This window comes from Stigmatopora argus, chromosome 2, assembly GCF_051989625.1.
Source record: "Stigmatopora argus isolate UIUO_Sarg chromosome 2, RoL_Sarg_1.0, whole genome shotgun sequence".
Lineage (NCBI taxonomy): Eukaryota > Metazoa > Chordata > Actinopteri > Syngnathiformes > Syngnathidae > Stigmatopora > Stigmatopora argus.
Window position 1 is genome coordinate 6852561 of NC_135388.1, and position 18912 is coordinate 6871472.

The 18912-nt window shown below is 42.1% G+C and overlaps 1 protein-coding gene across 10 annotated transcripts in view; it reads left to right on the forward strand.

The window, feature by feature from the left end:
• Nucleotides 1-18912, forward strand: part of LOC144091364 (uncharacterized) — a 218944-nt gene that overhangs the window by 191584 nt on the left and 8448 nt on the right. For 6 of the 10 annotated variants that reach the window (XM_077623668.1, XM_077623679.1, XM_077623653.1 and 3 more), the window contains 3 exons: nucleotides 7178-7259; nucleotides 7338-7425; nucleotides 10823-10894. In XM_077623668.1, coding sequence (XP_077479794.1) covers nucleotides 7178-7259; nucleotides 7338-7425; nucleotides 10823-10894 — 242 coding nt within the window. Of the gene's footprint in view, nucleotides 1-6081; nucleotides 6602-7177; nucleotides 7260-7337; nucleotides 7426-10822; nucleotides 10895-10981; nucleotides 11110-18912 lie in introns of those variants that run through there. The other 4 variants (XR_013305680.1, XR_013305687.1, XM_077623687.1 and 1 more) reach the window with 3 other exon arrangements.

Sequence of the window (18912 nt, forward strand, 5' to 3'; positions counted from 1 at the left end):
AGTTCTTTTAATCCATTTATAAAAAGTATATCTAAGTTTATCTAAAATGGTCCGGCACACATTAAAAATCGAGTTGACGTTGACGTTAACACGGCCCGCGAACCAACCCGAGTCTGACACCCCTGCACTAAGTTGTAAATGGTAACATTGATCATTCACTTTGCATTGTCATAGTTTAAGACCCCCAAATTCTCCATGGCTCTTATTGTAGACCCACAAAAACACTGTACTCGTGGTCATTATATTTGACGAAATTATAATCAGGAAGTGACCATAATACAAGACAATTAACAGAAATCATCCAGAAATACCTGTAAATCAAGAAGTGACCTGAGATAACCGGAAATTATCCCACATCAGAAGGGTGTTATCCAGAATTGCTCCAAAATCAACATAATATTACCCAAAATCACCTGGAAATACCCCAAAATCAACTGCAAGCCATCCGGAAATGCCCCAAAATCAACAGGCAGAACCCTGAAATTCTCCACAAGTAATTAGCAAGTGCCGCAAGTTAAGTGAATTTCCCACATGAGCGATAACTCAAGATCTATTCTCTGCAAAATTGAGCTGGAAGGAGAATGCTCAATTGAAAAGACGACATTGAGACTTGTTAATTGGAGATGAAATTTCTATTGAAACAGATAGGAAGACACTTAATTCATAGTAGCAAAATTCATTGATTAGCCAACAAGACTCCTGCCAGCGCACGTGCGCCATCGTTGCTTCGACCCGGGGTGGTGATTGAGCGTGTCTACCGATTATTGATTTCCCGCGGAGAAGTTGCTAAAAGTCTGGCAGCTAATCCAGACAGGCAGTAGATAATGACGCGTAATGAGCTAATGACTCGTTGAAATATTTAGTAGCGCCTCAATAAGGTTGCACTATTAGAGATTGGCTGGGTCGTTAAGAGGGAGCGTCTGACGAATGGCACCTTCGATTAGTAACGCCCGAAGCTGTCAGGCAGGTACACACACCCACATAAACACACACACTGCACACCTCCAAAGGCAAGCATGTGGATAGAGCCTCGCAGTCAAACGGTGCACGGAAGAAGAAAAAACATGGCTGCTCCTAGTATCAGGAGTTGGACCATTGATCGGTCAGCTTTTAAGAGAGTGACCTTTTGCAGAGGGCTCCTCTGGCCTTGATAAATCTGATCCGGGGGGCCATCTGTGTCTGGGTGGGAGCCGCCTATCCCGGATGGGACCCCAGAGAGGAGAGCAAGGGAGGAAAGTGGTGGACGAAGGAGGGGAAAAAACATGGGGGAAGAGTAAAACAAGGAAAGGTCAAGGGAGAAAGATGAAGAGAGAAAAAGATTGCTTTGGATGGCGGACATGTGAATTTAGTTGAACTAAACACTGTCACAACAAACACGTTTTGGCTCCTTAAGGTATGCTCATGATACCCTATGGAGCTTATTATTGGAGTCCAATGTACAAAAAGTACATACAGTATGTTCCCGAACTGTAAAAGTCAAGTGTTGAGAAATACGAAACCCATAGGAGAAGTCGTTGTGCCTCCTAAAAGTTCAATGATTTAATAACTTTTGCGACTTTCTAAGGGTCCCTATAACTTGACTATCAATGTCATCAATTGAATTCCACATTGGGCGAGTGACAAGTTCAAGTATCCCAGCGTTGGCTTTACGAGATGGTAAAGGTCACATAACCTCATAAAATGGGCTCCATTTAGGATTTTGTTTTCTCGATGCGTGTTGGGAAATCAAAACAGTAAAACCAAACGGGTGATGCTTCAATTAATTGTCAAATTACCTATATGTACAGTACATGCACGATTTCCTTGAACATGCCACGACTTCCTTTGATTCTATCCTTGGTCTTGATTTTTGAGTGTAACAAAAACTTACAGTACATAAAATTACAGTAAATATGTGTCAAAACTATTATAACCCTAAATAAATACAACAATAATAAGATGTCTGTGTGCCCTATTCTGCCAGTTGACCATGTTTTCTCATGCCTCCAAAATTTGGGCACTCTTTCCTGACCCCAAATTCTCATGTCTACATCTTGGAAAAATTCAAGGGGCCTTGATATTCTGGAATGCACTCATGAATGCAATGTTTGGCAAGATTTATACATCAGAGGTGCTGTTAGTCATGTTTCAAGGACAGCCTGTGACCCAGTGACGGTATACATCTGAAATCCCCAGACTTAAACTCAATAGAGTTCCCATTTTTCAATATTTTTGTGCTTATAAGCTCTATCATCCTTTGTTTTTACCTTCATTGCCTATGTTTTCACTCCATTTAAATACAATCATTAGACAATTTATAGTGCATTTCATTCAATGCCTACTATTACTATAATTAAGTGGAAGTACTGTAGCTCAGTCAACAATATTTCATCGTTACCATCACCGAAGCAAACTGAGGGCATAAGTTGCCTTGCTCTTCTCATTTCAGCCGTTTGTGCCTCAGCTGGCCAGGGAAATCAAACTTGTGGTCTTTTGATTACAGCCTGCAATCTAAACTGCTCAGCCATGATTTCCCCTCAGCATGCCTTATTTATACAAATCATGGCTGTAAACAGGATCAGGTTTTTATCGGAATCTTTTCAACATCCCAAATTCTCTCTATCGAATATCTTTAATAATCTTGCTGTCATCTACGTATACATGTAGGGCCTGGCAAAAGAAGTAAATGGCAGAAGGTACTTTTAACTTCTATATCGGCCTATTGTCATTCATACCACAGAGTCGTAGCTTTGTATACGGGTTTCTTTTCATAGTAGGTCAATTTGTGATCCAATAAAATGAAGTACATCTATATTTTGGGGTTGTTTTCTACTGTAAAATGTGGCCAAATCGATGTTGGGAACATTAGTGTGTAGCAGTGGTGTGCCGTCAGGGCCTTCAAGGCCTTCTCTGCTGGCCTAAGAAATATCTGAATCATATATTATATTTTGTCCATCAATAAAATATATATATATATATATATATATATATATATATATATATATATATATATATATATATATATATATATATAATTAAATAATTCCAAATGGTCTGTTAGCTTCCTTTCATTGCTTTTCCCCCTGGTTGCACTGCTTCCAGATGTGTGTTTTCATATTGAAGCATTTAACCAATCACATTTCAGCCAATATTTGTTGCCAGGGTCAGAAATTTGCCTCAAGGCCTTCACAATCAGTTCTGCAGGCTCTGCTGCGTTAAACAAGTGTCAATAAGACTGTTGCTTTAACCAATCAGATTTCGAGTTGGCAACACCACAATGCCTTCTCGCAGACGTAGGGATACGTCATCGCTTTCACCAACTATGATTGCCTAGTGATAGAGTGGACTAGCCAGAGCTACCAAACTGTATCTGGAGCGAGCTGCACAAGCAAATATATTGTTGTGTTGATTTAAAACCATTTTCAAGACGGACTTTTCAAGAAAAAAAACCTGGACATCATTAAGAAAGGTCAGACAACTCCAAAGCAAGCAAGCCTGTTACAACCGGGAACGAACATTTTCAGCACTAAATTGAATAAAAACGAAATACGACAGACAGTCTCGACTTTCAGCATTAGCTTTGATGGCGATAGAAAAGAAAGAAAGGAGGATGGATATTGTGTATAGTTAAAAAGGATTTTGGTGAGTAAAATATGGCTACATTCCTAAATAATATTTCAATTGTATGAGGTTATTATTGATTATTTTTATGTGTCGCAGCTGTAGCTGCAGTAGAGGTTTTATAGCCATAAAATATTTTGCTGAAGGCATCAGTAGGAAATGCACGGACCGCCACTGGTATGTCACGATGTGGGATTTACTTTACATCACGCAGGACTGGACCCAGCAGATGATGTTACGAAATAAGTCATTTGCCGATCTTCCAGGCCTTAAATTCAAGGTAATTTTCCCAAACTGAACTGGATGGACCTTTTAAAATTTTGATTGAACTAGTACACGAATGACAGCCGGAGGTTGTCTCCCCGTTCCCAAACATTCAACTGCACACGTAGCATCTAAAGCACACCTTAACTCCCACAGTCCAGCAGACACGCACGGACATGCTCCCACACACCATTACTCTTTCTTTTTCTCAATCTCGTCCATTTAATTCCCATTGGAAAAGACAGGTGCAAGCGTTGATTGAGCCCGAGCGAGATTTAGCCCCGGCTCTCGGTGCGCGTCCAGCTGCACTCTTCAGCCCTCTGAGATCGATGTCCGAGCAGCCAGCAGGCAGGCAGCCAGTCAAGCGGGCTGCACCCAGCGGGCAAAGGGGCCCTATGGCTCTCCCCCATCCCCACGCACGGCCGCGCTTCACTGGGCTCATTGGTCAGACCGCAGCGGGGCACCGAACGCGCCGAGTCCAATCACCGCAGCCCCGACACGGGCAAGCGGGATGTGCTATAGGCCGGGGAAAAAGGGGAGGAGGGCACCACCCCCCTAAAAAATCTGGGACCTTGGACTTCACCTTTTGGAGTGCTTGAAACTCATCCTGCGCAATTCTGCATTTGAGCCACCCCTCCTCTTCTCTTCTCCAGGCTGCAACCATGTCAGAGCCGCTTTGATTCCGGCCTCTCTCTTCCAGCCTCAGCTCTTCTCCAGCCAACCACAGTTTCCTATTGATTTATTGATTGCTGTCTGCCTGTGGGAGAGCGGCCGCAGTCTCCCTCCGCTTCCCCCCCCGCCGACCCCCTCCCCGGCATGAATTTGTCTTCCGCCTTCCCCTCCTTTCTTCTCCCCCTCTCCATCTCCCCGTCCACACAGGAGCTCTGAAACATGAATTAGAGAAAGCAGGAGAGTCCAATTTACTGGGAGAAATCAGATTCACCTTCTCCTGCACTCATTTCTCCTCGCCGCCGCCTCCTGCGTCCCACCTGTCTTCCCCTCGTCTATTTTTTTTTTCCAGACCCTTAACTGGGATATGCTTAAAGTTGCGTTGCTCGTTGGAATTCTACATTTCAACCGTGAAAGAGAACCTGGAGGTAGCGTGTTTCGATTTGCTAGCACAATTGCAATTTAAGCAGCAAATCCTTGAACAAAGTTATGCGGTGGGCCCGACGGAGGTCTGTGTGGAGTGAGTTTTTGCATCCATAGTTGCTGCCCTGACAGCATGCAAAATATAGATTGCAAGAGACAGCGCCATTGTTAAAAATACACGAGCACCTTGAGTTTGAATGAGTTCCATTCCGACTGATCCAGCTCAGGCAGTTCTACCAATCGGGTGTCTGCTAAAATGAGCAACAAACACATGACTGCAATCAATTGATGACGCTTATAAGACACCAGAATGATGCAAATGCGTCATCTTGTTTGGACGGAATGAAATCTGTGGAATAGTTTGGCGATCCCTGCTCTAAATTGTCCGGTACACGGTCTTTTGGTTGCCGGTCTTTTGGTCGCCGGTCTTTTGGTCGCCGATCTTTTGGTCGCCGGTCTTTTGGTCGCCGGTCTTTTGGTCCCCCGGAAGGTTATTGATAATTACCATTTAAATCGTTGCTCAAATTCCCTAAATACAATCTGCGAATTACTATTTAGTCATACTTAAGGCCCATTGTTGGCTTTTATTGATGCGTAGACCGTGTTGTTTTACCTTGTTTTGTCGCCGGTCTTTTGGTCGTCTGTCTTTTGGTTGCCGGTCTTTTGGTCACCCGTTGTCGCGGTCCGGGCGACCAAAAGACCTGCGACCAAAAGACGGCGACCAAAAGACCGGGCGACCAATCGACCGCACACGAAATTGTCCTCAGGTATGAGTCTAACCGTGAATGGCTGTTTGTCTCACTGTGCCCTGTGATTGGCTGGCAACCAATTCAGACCATCTCAAAACGGAAAATGAATGTATAAATCAATCAGTTTCCCTCTTATCCTAACTCCCACACTACATACTATGTGATTCGGGCTAATTAAGAGGAGCTAATGATGCCTTTTGAAAAGAACTCAATTACACTGACCTAAAATCAAATGACTGCCTTCAAAATGCTGCATCTACTATCGTGATTGAATTCGATGCGATGTAGTTTTACGTTCCGTAAGCAGACGTCACCAGTGTGCTGCGTTGTTTCACGGAATGCTGCTTGTAAGTCGATTAACTTTTCTGCATCGCAGCATCGCCCTGTGAAACATCCGGCTTGTCCCTCTCAAGGCAGAAGAGCTGTGGGCTGTTACAGGTCACAGAGAAGAGCATCTGAAGACGTGACCTAGTAGGTCAACCTGCAGCCCCGTGCAGGCTTGGAACAATAGAGTCAGCTCTAATGGACGAACGGGCTGAAAGGACATGGATGAAGGAGGGACTTGACCCTCAATCAATCAAATTAGCTTTGTAATTGCATCATATATTTGCGCGCAACGAAATATTATACCGGAAAATGCTGAGGGTGGATTGGAATCGTGCAGATTTTAACCAACCTGCTTGAACCAGAGTTTTGTAGGTCGAAAGACAAAATTCCTTTTTTTCATCTTGTCAACATATTTGGTGCTGAAAAGGTGGAATTTGTGGTGTTGTCCTTTCATGGAGATCAATAGATGCATCTGCGTTATTGTGATTGATGTTTTTTTTGCAAGCTTCTTTGAAAATGGCTTCAGGAACCTAAAGAGGTGGAACTTTTATCACAGTTGAATCTATTGACGCTTTTTTTAAAGAGTTTCTGTTTCGCATTTGGCTTTTATCTTAAAAAATATTGGGACTTGTAGATGTTAGTAGCATTTTTATGCAGTTGATTTTCACATTTTGGAATTACAAGTGTACATTTCAGCACGTTTGCCATGAATGTAATGTGCTTCAGTTTTTTTACATATTTATGAGTACTTAGAAAACTCACCACCGGGGTTTTTTGCCTTTACTACAATAAAATTATTCAAACTACTAAAAAAAAACAGCTTTATCATTGTAAAATTTGGAATCCATCCTTAATTCTCAGAAAGAACACATCCCGAAGGTCACAGGAAAAAAATTTAAATGTGTTTTGTGCTACACATTACTAAAGATGAAGCAGTCTCGACAAGGGAAAAAAATACACGGAGTTCTGTAGCGTTGCCAAAATGCAACCTTACCGCACCCAATCTTGTGTTTCAATTGTGTAGTGGTTCACATTTACATCAGCTAAAAAGTAGCGCAAGGTTCCCTTTGCATTGTGTAGGTTACAATACAGACAAATAATAGAATTGCAACTGAAAATGTCAAGAAAAACAATTTGTCATCCAGGAAAGAAATTCAAGAAGAGGGAGCAAATCTTGTATGGCAGACGTTCAACTTGAGTCTTCAGGAAACGATATCAGCAGCCCAGGTTGTGTCTCTGAGCAATGAGGCTTGCTCTATCGATAAAAAACAATCCTCACTCCTGAGACGTGTCTGTGTCCACCAGATTAGTTTCTCGACTGGAGCCAAGTTGATTCCACCGAGGAAAGGATGCTCCACACCTGAGGCCCCGAGAAGACGCGGTGCAGCCATAGGTCAGGTTCGAGGCTAACACACACACACACACACACACACACACAGTTCTCTTGTCTGACGCCATCCCGTTCGGAGCACCGGGGCGGGGGTTAGGTGTCTGCGGGCCAGAGAGTGGCAGCACCACGACAGACGTCTGCCTGGCTGCCGACAGGTCTGATCGATCAATAGGGGCCGACTTCCCTCCTCCGCCCCGCGTCCCGTCGTCCCCCCGCCGGCCAAAGCGCACATAACTGCTTTTGTGTCTCGCCGCTAGTTTTCCGGGCTGTCTCCTTCCATCCACCAAACTCTGGATTTGCCCTCTGACCTGCCTCAAAGTTGTCCCCTCTCAGCTTCTTCTCCACTTTGTAAATTCATCATTTCTATCCTCTTTCAAATGGGCAGAGGCTCTCATTTAACAAACGGAAGGCCTGTTGGTGGCAAAGGGCTAAAAGCTGCTTTCACAATGCAAACGGGCCAGCGGTGATATTATCGACTGTCAACACGGACGCCCAAGCTTTCAAAACAAAACAACTAAATTAAACGGTCCACGTAGACCAAGGGTGTCAGACTCGGGTTGGTTCGCGGGCCGCTTTAACGTCAACTTGATTTCACGTGGGCTGCACCATTTTAGATAGAATATTTAGATATATTTTTTTATAAATAGATTAAAAGAACTGCATTAAAATCCCTGAATATTCAGTTTTTTATAGATCTAAAACAATGTTTATTTTAGCTTTTTTTAAATATATTTTTAGATTTTACAAAATGATTTTTGAACTAAAAACACAGAAAAAAAATGATTTAAAAAATTACAATTATTGATTTAAAAGGGGGAAAATCAGGAAATTTAATATACATCTATACTCTTCATTTTAATTTGATCATAAAACAGAAAATCGGCACTCATGATTTACTTTCCCGGGCCACTCAAAATGATGCGGCGGGCCAGATTTGGCCCCCAGGCCGCCACTTTGACACATATGACGTAGACCATGGCAAACTTTGGGAACCCGTCTTATTTGGTTTTAAGGAATTCATCCCAGTACCGGTTATGAGGATCAGACTTTGGCGCCGGTCTCTGACACCCCTGTGAAGGTGTTTGTATGGTTCTTCTCTAGGTATATTGCCCCCTTTTACATTCAAACTGAGAAAATGACACTTTCATGTCTCTGAGCAGGAGTGTGTGTTCTTTGCTAGTGTGTAGTTTTGCCTCTGTGTATGTTGTGTTGTTTTTTGGGCATGACCTCACCCATCGAGGAGTGCTAATACGTCTCTCATCATTTTTCGCGGGATGCTTCACCTTCCCATCAAGTGCTTCTTCTCCTAGAGGCCCTTGGGTAATAAAGATATAATGGTGTGAACTTCGACTACATCTCACAGCAATTTCTCCTCTAAAAAATGCTTTATTCACTTGAACCTGGTTATGGTGGTTGGAAAGGGTTGATTTTGGGTGGAAAATGTACACATGGACTTTGATTTTTCTCTACTTTGGGGCATGGGTTCCATTTGAGTGGAATAAAAATTGATCTTTGAGCTCTTTGCACATTGACAATCAGATTTGAAATTGGATTTGCTCAACCTGCATGTGATCAGTCTAGAATTGTGTATGCTATCTGAATATACTATATCTATCATTTTCTGTTCAAGCTAGCCATGTCGCCTATTGATTTCCCTCTATTTGGTAGCTTCAAAATCTTCTACTTTTGCCTTTAAGAGCTAAATAGATCAAATAAGAGAGTCCATTTCCTCACTACTTCTTGCTCTTACGGCTTTTCTGCCTCTTTATTTCAGTGAGAGCTTCTTTTAAATGATGAATCTGCCCCAATGTGTTTGAATCCAAGTTCACATCGGCTTCCTCGAAGACCAGAAAGTGGCCTCGGACAAACAAACACAAGCAAAGATACACTCTAGGAGTGTCCATTGTGTTTATGGGCAGCCTTGAATTAGTCAAGAAGCTGCTTGATAGCATGTATGGAGTTCGAAAATACACACACGTAGAACAAACACACACTAATGGCCTTCTATTATCCATCAGCATCAGTGGAGTAGCACACACACACAAAAACACAACTAAACACTTAAGAGGCAGGGAAAAATAACTTGGAAATACTTTGACTTTTCAAGGTAACATTTAAGAGCAAAACATGGATTTTTTGGACTTTCATAATATTTGTGGATGAGGTGTGTATACTCGTGTGCGGTCGTTTGGTCGCCGGTCTTTTGGTCGCCGGACTTTTGGTCGCGGTCTTTTGGTCGCCCGGACCCAAACAACGGGCGACCAAAAGACCGGCGACAAAACAAGGTAAAAAAAACACGGTCTACGCATCAATAAAAGCCAACAATGGCCATGAGCAGTTTCACTGAGCCGACGTGAGTGTATAAGAGTTTGTATGTACATGCATTGTCCCTTTAAGAAGCTACGTCAGTCAGGGTCTTAACAAGTTCTCCAACAAAACACAATAAAAGTACGGGAAATTTGGAGCTTTTCTTTAGCCTAATAATTAATAGGGCATTAAGTATGACTAAATAATAATTCACAGTTTGTATTTAGGGAATTTGAGCAACGATTTAAATGGTAATTATCAATAACCTTCCGGGCGACCAAAAGACCGGCGACCAAAAGACCGGCGACCAAACGACCGAGTACCGTGTATACTTATGGTATGTATACAGATGAAATATAGTGTGAATCTGAGGCTCCAGGATGATGGCTGAGCCCGCTACTGCCAATGGGGGGTAGGGGGCATTGATTTTTTTTTTACACTCCGCAACCCCCCCCCCTCTGTTTTCTCTTGGATTTTGACAGAATCATAGCACCATGGAAACAAAGAAACTGCTTTGTGACAGAGGAAAACCTTTCATTTCGGTGATGGCCTGAATGGCGGCTTGCCACTGATAACAGCATGGGCAATCACGCACATACACGAGCGCGCGCAAATATATAGACCCCAACTATAAGGCAACGTATAAGGTTAAAGTATTATGGTGGAAACAAACAACCCAAAAGTCTTTTCAAGTAAGCCTTGGCTCAGACGTTCAATCACAGTCCCAATCAAGTTAAGCTGAGAGGTTTTTATTTATTTTTTATTGCTGCACCTACAAACTTGCTCGTCCTCAATCATCCCTGCTGTTTGCTCTTAAAGCACTCACCCTTTACCGTTACTGCATGATGAATACTACAGGGAGAGACATACACATATCATACCAGATGGTTTTGTACCCGCCTCTCTGTTATGTAATGCAACTGTTACATTAGAGGAACATGATGTCTGTATTCCAGCTATGTGCAAATTTGAGTGGGAATGAAGAAAACTGGCCAGAAAATCCATTTATTTTGCACTCTAATGAGAACTAAATGCTGATAAAAGTAACTTTTTACTTGTGGAAAAATGTAAGAAAAATCATTTGTGATTGCAGAGTTACGTTTGGTGGAAGAGAAGATTGTCTTTGTTCAAAAGGAGCAACAAAGTGTGATACAACTCTTTCAAGGTAACTTGTCTGTAGTTAAGTATTCGTTCCAGAATCCTAAGTGAGTTTTTCATAGGTTTGTTAATAGATATACTTTAATAAAAACAGAGAGACATCGTTGACATATTCCAGCGTTGAAACTTGCAAGTGAGAATCGTCCTGGCTCGTCCTCGCCACCGTGACATTCTGAAGAAACGGCATCCTCCTCTGTCCATTTAGTCGCGCATAATCAAAACACTTAAGGTAATCTGATTCTAACAATTGCATAAGCTAACCGAATAACACCATCAAGGTAAAAAAACAACTGCCACAACAATTGCATATCAGGTCGGAAACCAAAAAACACTTGCGTAAGAATTTGCACAAGTAAGCATAATAACTTCATATAAGGTAAACCGGGCGACAGTATTTTTAAACAATATGCGAGTATTTTCGGAAGTTGATTCGATTATCACCATCTCCCGGAATCCAAGTCAAAGCAATTTAAGAGTCCTTCACAGATCTTCGTTGCGAACTCAGATCAACAGTCCTCGGCCTGGAACATGGTGACCTGTCCGGTCAATAGTCCTGAAAACAATTAAATATCCTCGAAGCCAGCTTTCGTCTGCTTCGTAAGAATGATTTAATAATATGCACATATTCCATATGTGCCCCAATATGCACATATATAATAACATCCCAGAATAACCCCAACAGTTTTACATCAACTGTTAGACTAACGTGATGATGTGAGATGCTGTAAGTATCTAAAATTAATGAATTAATAACCCTTCAAATTCTAAATCAACATATACCAGCTCTAAAAAAAAGTGTGATTTATAATATGAATGTTTTGGTATTTAATCCACGCATTTTGATCACAATGCAGTGCACGGTGTTCCGTGTGCACAAGGTAAACAACATTAAACTCCCTATAAGAGCTCAAGCAGCTGCCTCAATTCCCTAAAGAGCATGTTTGTAACGTTATTGAGACAATTTCCAAAGGTCTGTCAATCCTGCAGTGAGTTTCTGTGGTGGAAGAAAAACAAAAAATAACAACAACAAGCTGCCAGATAGCGTCGTGGCGAAAAACATTGAACATGCACAGCCAGATTGCTCTTCATTAAGCGATTTGACCCCCAGATATTAGATTTCCCCTGATTCTATTGCATTTAGCATCTTTTTTATCATTATTGAGATGACGAGGGATCAAATCGATTCCGTGTCAAATTAACATGAGGAACACCAGACTGCCTGTTTTTTTTCTCTGTGTGTTTGTCGATTCCGTGTGTAGGACTGTGTGCGTGTGCATGTGTTGTTGCTGCAGTATGTCGAGTTGGGCTCCATTGAGCTGTTGGTGTAATGTGAACTAATACTACATTTAAAGGGACAATCTGCTCTAAATGCGATCCAGTACAGGTAACAGAAGCAGGATTTTTGGCTTCGATTCATTACCAGCGTCATAAAGAGTCCATTTTGGTGAAGTGAGCTCGTGTTTTTGATAACGTAATGCATGTCAGACTCGGGTTGGTTCGCGGGCCGCTTTAACGTCAACTTGATTTCACGTGGGCCGGACCATTTTAGATATAATATTTTGATTTTTTTTTTTATAAATTGATTAAAAGAACTGGATTAAAAACCCTGAATATTCTGTTTTGTTATAGATCTAAAACAATGTTTATTTTAGTTTTTTTTAAATATTTTTAGATTTTACAAAATGATTTTTGAACTCAAAACACAGAAAAATTGATTAAATTACAATTATTGATTTAAAAGGGGGGAAATCAGGAAATTTAATATACATCTATACTCTTCATTTTAATTTGATCCTAAAACAGAAAGGCGCCACTCATGATTTTCTTTCCCGGGCCACACAAAATGAGCGTCGGGCCGGATTTGGCCCCCGGGCCGCCACTTTGACACATGTGACGTAATGTAACAACCCTGTTCAAATCAGTTGAATTGCCATTCATTGATAAGTCATCATATCAGCAAATTCAGTTGAGTGAGCATCTAAAGATAACAATAACCTTTTATATATATATATATATATATATATATATATATATATATATATATATATATATATTATTATCATGTTCTCATGTTACTCCATATTTTTTAAAAATGTCTCCCTAATTTCCCTAAAACAATTGACTCTAGTGGTGGATGAAGTTTAGAAAACTTTAAGCAAGTGTTAAAGTCATATCACATGGTTTTACACACTAAATAGATGATAGAATTCAAAATCAAATTATCTAGACTCACGGATGCATATTGAAATTGTGATAAAGTATGATGTCATTTGTTTCTTTTTCAAAGCAGTCTTGGGTAAAAAGAAAAATTGACCAAAACACCGGAATAGGCTACTTGATGGCTCTTCCATTTCTGTACGCTCAAACAACTTAACTGACCGCTTGGTCAGACGGGAAAGCCATTAATACAGAATTTTCCGAATCATGAGCCTTGCACCATTTCCTTGACCCCAAGGCAATAAAAGCTGAATTTTAAAAGGCGATTCATCCTGCCGAGGGTTTCCAGACGCCATTTCTGATCTTAAATTTGGAGCATCTTTGTGTCGTGGCCTTTCCAAGATGACTCGTCTCATCTGCAGCCACTCACCTCACAGCCAAATGTCCCATCTGCCAACATTTCCACATTTCCCCGCCTTCAATCAATAGCAATAATTTTGCCTTGGACTCGCATGCACACACTCACGCTTGCACACCAAAACGTAGGTCTTCCTCTCTTTGTTAAATGTGATTGCCATCGCCATCCTTGCGAACGAAACACAATGACACGCGCCATCTATATTGCCATCCCTCTACATTGATTGTTTCCTCACATTCCGACATTCTTTTGACGAACGTTTCTCCAACTCGTACCTACGCGCGTGTCTCGCTTTTAGCTAGGAAGCTGCAAATCGGACATCACGTCCACACGGATTAAGCACAGATTGATCGGGCGTTGAACACATTGTTATTAATGTGCCCGGATGAGATAATGACTCGACGCTTCGTCTTAGTTAGTTAAACATGCGTCAGGGATTATGATGTCAACCAGATTAAATGATCAATTAGACACACATTCAAGGCGGAGTGAGTAACCCCTCCCCTTCTGCATGTGTGGATGTTGGTCAGTTGGTCCAGGTTGGGGAGGAGGGCGGACGGCCATGGCTTTTTGACCTTGAGCTCAGGGGTCAGGCAGCAGACGGACGGCCAGCTGGACATTTCCATCTCAAAGACCCCCAAGGACCTCTAACACACGCACGTACACGCGACCATACCTCACACACCTCCAGTCATTTTTTTTGCTGGGTTTCTTTATGAGTGCGGAAGAGCCTCGGCCTTTCATTTCTCCCCAACTGGGGGTCTAATGGAGAGGCCTAAACTGGAAACCTGAGCTCTTAATTAGTAATGAGCCACCCCTTTACTGTCCGGTGTGTGTGTTTTCCAGCGAGGCCAGCATCTGACCCTGTAAATGATGACTCTTCTCCCTTCAACCACGGTGGCTCTTTACCGCTAATAACCTCTGATCAGATCTCAGATGGCCAAACCCTCAGTCAGGTCTGGACTAACTCCAGCCTAATGCGCTGCGATCAAGCGTGGGCATCTCTCACAAGATCCGCCCTGAACGCTGCCGCCGATGCCGACTCCTTCTTCTAATATCTCTGCAGGAGCGGAGAGGGAGGTGCTTCTCCGCGTTCTAATGCGGTTAAGCTGATCAGTCATCCCCGACCAATACTAACCATGTCGCCCGGGCTCCTTCTCCTCCACGGCAGAGAGCGACCGTGATGTACATTTACCTGCAATTAGATTTGCAGCAGCCAATGATGGACGCTCCTCAGGGATGCTCATGGCAATAACTCTGTGTACTTTCATGATTTTACGTATTCACCGAGCTGACTTTTGGTGAGATAAAGCTTTATCTTTATCTGTACTACTGATTTTTACACCCCAATTAAATAATTAAATCCTGTCAGAGTATTCAAAAAACACCTATGAAGGCTCACACAGTTGTCTAACTATTGAAATCAGCCAGTAAAAATAATTTTTGTAACGGTTTGCCTCTGCAGAGTTGAAACCGATGACATAGTCAAAGTCGGTACTCGGCTGTTTGGTCGCCGGACTTTTGGTCGCCGGACGTTTGGTCGCCCGGAAGGTTATTGATAATTACCATTTAAAATTGTTGCTCAAATTCCCTAAATACAAACTGCGAATTATTATTTAGTCATACTTAATGCCCTATTAATTATTAGGCTAAAGAAAAGCTCCAAATTTCCCATACTTTTATTGTGTTTTGTTGGAGAACTTGTTAAGACCCTGACGGACGTAGCTTCTTAAAGGGACAACGCATGTACATACAAACTCTTATACACTCACACGTCCGCTCAGTGAAACTGCTCATGGCCATTGTTGGCTTTTATTGATGCGTAGACAGTGTTGTTTTACCTTGTTTTGTCACCGGACTTTTGGTCGCCGGATGTTTGGTCGCCGGTTGTTTGGGTCCGGGCGACCAAACGTCCGGCGACCAAAAGTCCGGCGACCAAACGTCCGGTCACGGTCAAAGTCGAGGACTCTGGCAGAGGGCCAATGACTCAATGAGAACAGTAGTCGAGAGTCGTTGACTTTTATCGTGCAATGAGTCGGAATATTAAATTGAAGTACTAAGTCCCGAAGAACCAGATTTTAAGGAGGTTTTACCATTTTTGGCGAAAAACAATTATTTGCGTGTGAATTTCTAGACGATTTGATGGCATTCCTTGATTAAATGCTAAAAACTTAGTCGGTCTTCACCTTGCCAACATGTGCCCTCTCAGCAAAACACTTAAGCGTGTGGTTCAGTCTCTGAATCAAGACAGACTGACAGATTGGAATTAAATATGGTGTGATTCACTGCCATTAATGGTGGTTGGAACTGAATGCTGACAGCCTCTCCCTGTCCAATTAGATTGGGCCTCTGTCGCCGTCAATGTCAGCCAATGTGCCAAGTACGTGGTGCCTTATAGTTCCACCGCGCCTTAACCCTCAACACAAAGCGAAACCTTTCCCATGTAGCACATGAGCATCAGACAAAAAAATCCAATCTCTTGAGTCCAATTTCATTGGACAGTGCAGGTATATCTCACGTTGTCACCTTTCTAAACTTTCAATGTGTGTTTCTGGGTCACATGTCCAGGCACGGTGCTCCTGGGTGACAACCCGGCACTGTTTACGTGGCCCTTGGCTGAGGCCGGCGCTTGGATAATGATTCAACCATTGGAGATTAGTGATGGCTGGAATACAATGGAGGTGCTGATAGTTGCCTCTGTCTGTTTGCACTGCCACTACTGGGAACAGGACAGATAACACACACATCCACGTACAAGCGCACCCTCACACAGTAATGTTCCGGAGTCACTGAGTGTATGAGTGTAACACATCACCGGTTTCGGGCAGAGACCGTGTACTCACACAGTTTAGATCCAAGCGTCCCTGAACCTTGGTTTTAATCACACCTTTCTTTACCTACGCCAGGGGTCGGGAACCTTTTTGACACAGAGTCATAAACAATTTCTATTTTCAAATTGTATTCCTTGAGAGCTATACTCAGAATTTATTATTAATTTGAAAATGAGATGTGATTTTTTTTTTGGGGTCATTTTACCACTTTTAAAGTGCTAAATGAAATATTTTGGCAACACTGTTATGCAGTTAGTTGCTAATCAATGAAAAAATGCATGCAGAAAAGTATAATGAAAAAAATGAAGATGACTGAAGTTAGAGGTAGTGTCGGCGCCATAGTGCCGACGTAACGCTCCTATTGGTGCATTCGGGACTCTGCTCTGTCACCAGCAGTTTAAATACATATTTTACCTCACAGGTTAGCCAAGAGCTACATGCACCCATCAGAAGAGCCATATATGGCTTCCGAGCCATAGGTTCCCTACCTCTGACCTATGCAGTCGTCACCAAACTCCAACCACCTACCGTACCTCCCCCTCTTATCCTGCTGTGATTTAGCAGCCCATCACCACATTAAGATCATTTAAATTGTAATGGTTCCTAAGCAGGGCTTTTTATGGAAGCTGGTTCAAACCTCTCAAGTCCATTATGTCCGCATCAAAGTGGAATAACAGTGACTAATGAGCGATGGATATCAGGAGATGATGTTTAAACTCTCATAGTGTTACCCGTTAGCCAACATTTTTTGTCTGAAGAACCCTTTCGCCTATATTATTAATATAAAATTTTCTCATCAAAATATTATCAATATGAATCTTTTAACCGGCACTGAAAAGTATTTCAAAATCTAATTCTTCACACTGGAAAAAGTTGATGTAATGTAACGATTTTAATCTCATAATTGTATGACTTTTTTTCCAGTATTACTTCAGTCTCCTAATATTACGCAAAAAGCAGTTTTATGCTCACACAGAATTTACGTTGCCAAAAATTAAAGCCCCTGAAACCAAACAACTGGGAATGGGCAGTTTTTGTCTTGCAAATTAAGGGCTTTTATTTTCGTTCCAGTCACAAACATGGTGTTTACAAATACCGTACCGTATTGTGGCTGTAGATAGGCTGCTTCCGTTCATTTTTTGTTCCACAAATAACTTCATAAATGTTTATCGAAGAAAATTGAGTACACAAGGGAAATAATGGAAAAGGAAGTCATCTGTTCCAGAATAGGTCTGCTGCGGTCTTTAAAACTTATTAAATGTAAACAATGTTATGAAGCAGAGTTTCCTGAACTTTTGCAAAGGTCATTTTTTTTGCATTAGAAAAATCGTAAGACGTGACATGGGGTTATGGAATGTTGGCTTGCCTAGTTTTCAAAAGCACAATTAAACACACAATAAATCTTTTACTAGCCTACTTTTTTGAAATTGTGTTTTTGACTGGGCCAATTTCACTTGTAACTTGTTACATTACACTAATCTGTGGTAGCATAGTTATTCAATTTTAAATCATTCATCGCTCATTCTGAACAAAATGTCATTTTTTAAATGAATGGAGATCGGTTGGTTTCCGTCGTGACCGGACGTTTGGTCGCCGGACTTTTGGTCGCCGGACCTTTGGTTGCCGGACCTTTGGTCGCCGGACGTTTGGTCGCCCGGACCCAAACAACCGGCGACCAAACGTCTGGCGACCAAAAGTCAGGCGACCAAAAGTCCGGTGACAAAACAAGGTAAAACAACACGGTCTACGCATCAATAAAAGCCAACAATGGCCATGAGCAGTTTCACTGAGTGGACGTGTGAGTGTATAAGAGTTTGTATGTACATGAGTTGTCCCCTTAGGAAGGGACGTCAGTCAGGGTCTTAACAAGTTCTCCAACAAAACACAAAAGTATGGGAAATTTGGAGCTTTTCTTTAGCCTAATAACTAATAGGGCATTAAGTATGACTAAATAATAATTCACAGTTTGTATTTAAGGAATTTGAGCAACAATTTTAAATGGTAATTATCAATAACCTTTCAGGCGACCAAACGTCCGGCGATCAAACGTCCCGCGACCAAACGTCCCGCGACCAAACGTCCCGCAACCAAACGTCCCGCGACCAAACGTCCCGCGACCAAACGTCCCGCGACCAAACGTCCCGCGACCAAAAGTCCGGCGACCAAACGGCCGAGTACCGGTTTCCGTAGCGATTCGAATGCCTGTTGGTGAAAAGAAATATTTGTCTGATTTGTTTCATTTGGTATTTTAAAATGCGTTGAGACCATTTCTCAACCAATCACTTTAAAAACAGGAATTCTTTCTTCCTCGATCCAAAATATTCCCTCACAGTCTTATAATAAAACAGCACAGACAGGCAGATTCCAGTCAATTATAGTGGGATGAACAATTGCTGTGGACCAGCTTCATGCCAAAATGATGAAAATATTTTTGGCCGAGACTTGCTTACCCATTCACAAATCTAGCAGAAGCTGCATAGGATTTGTGATTGACAGAGCGATGGAGTGTTACAGTTCACCATGTATAAAATGCCACCTGACAGTTTATTGCCAGTATGTGTGAATCTTGGCCCTTTTGAAAGGACAAGATGGAGGTGCGGGCCGTAATCCCATAATGGT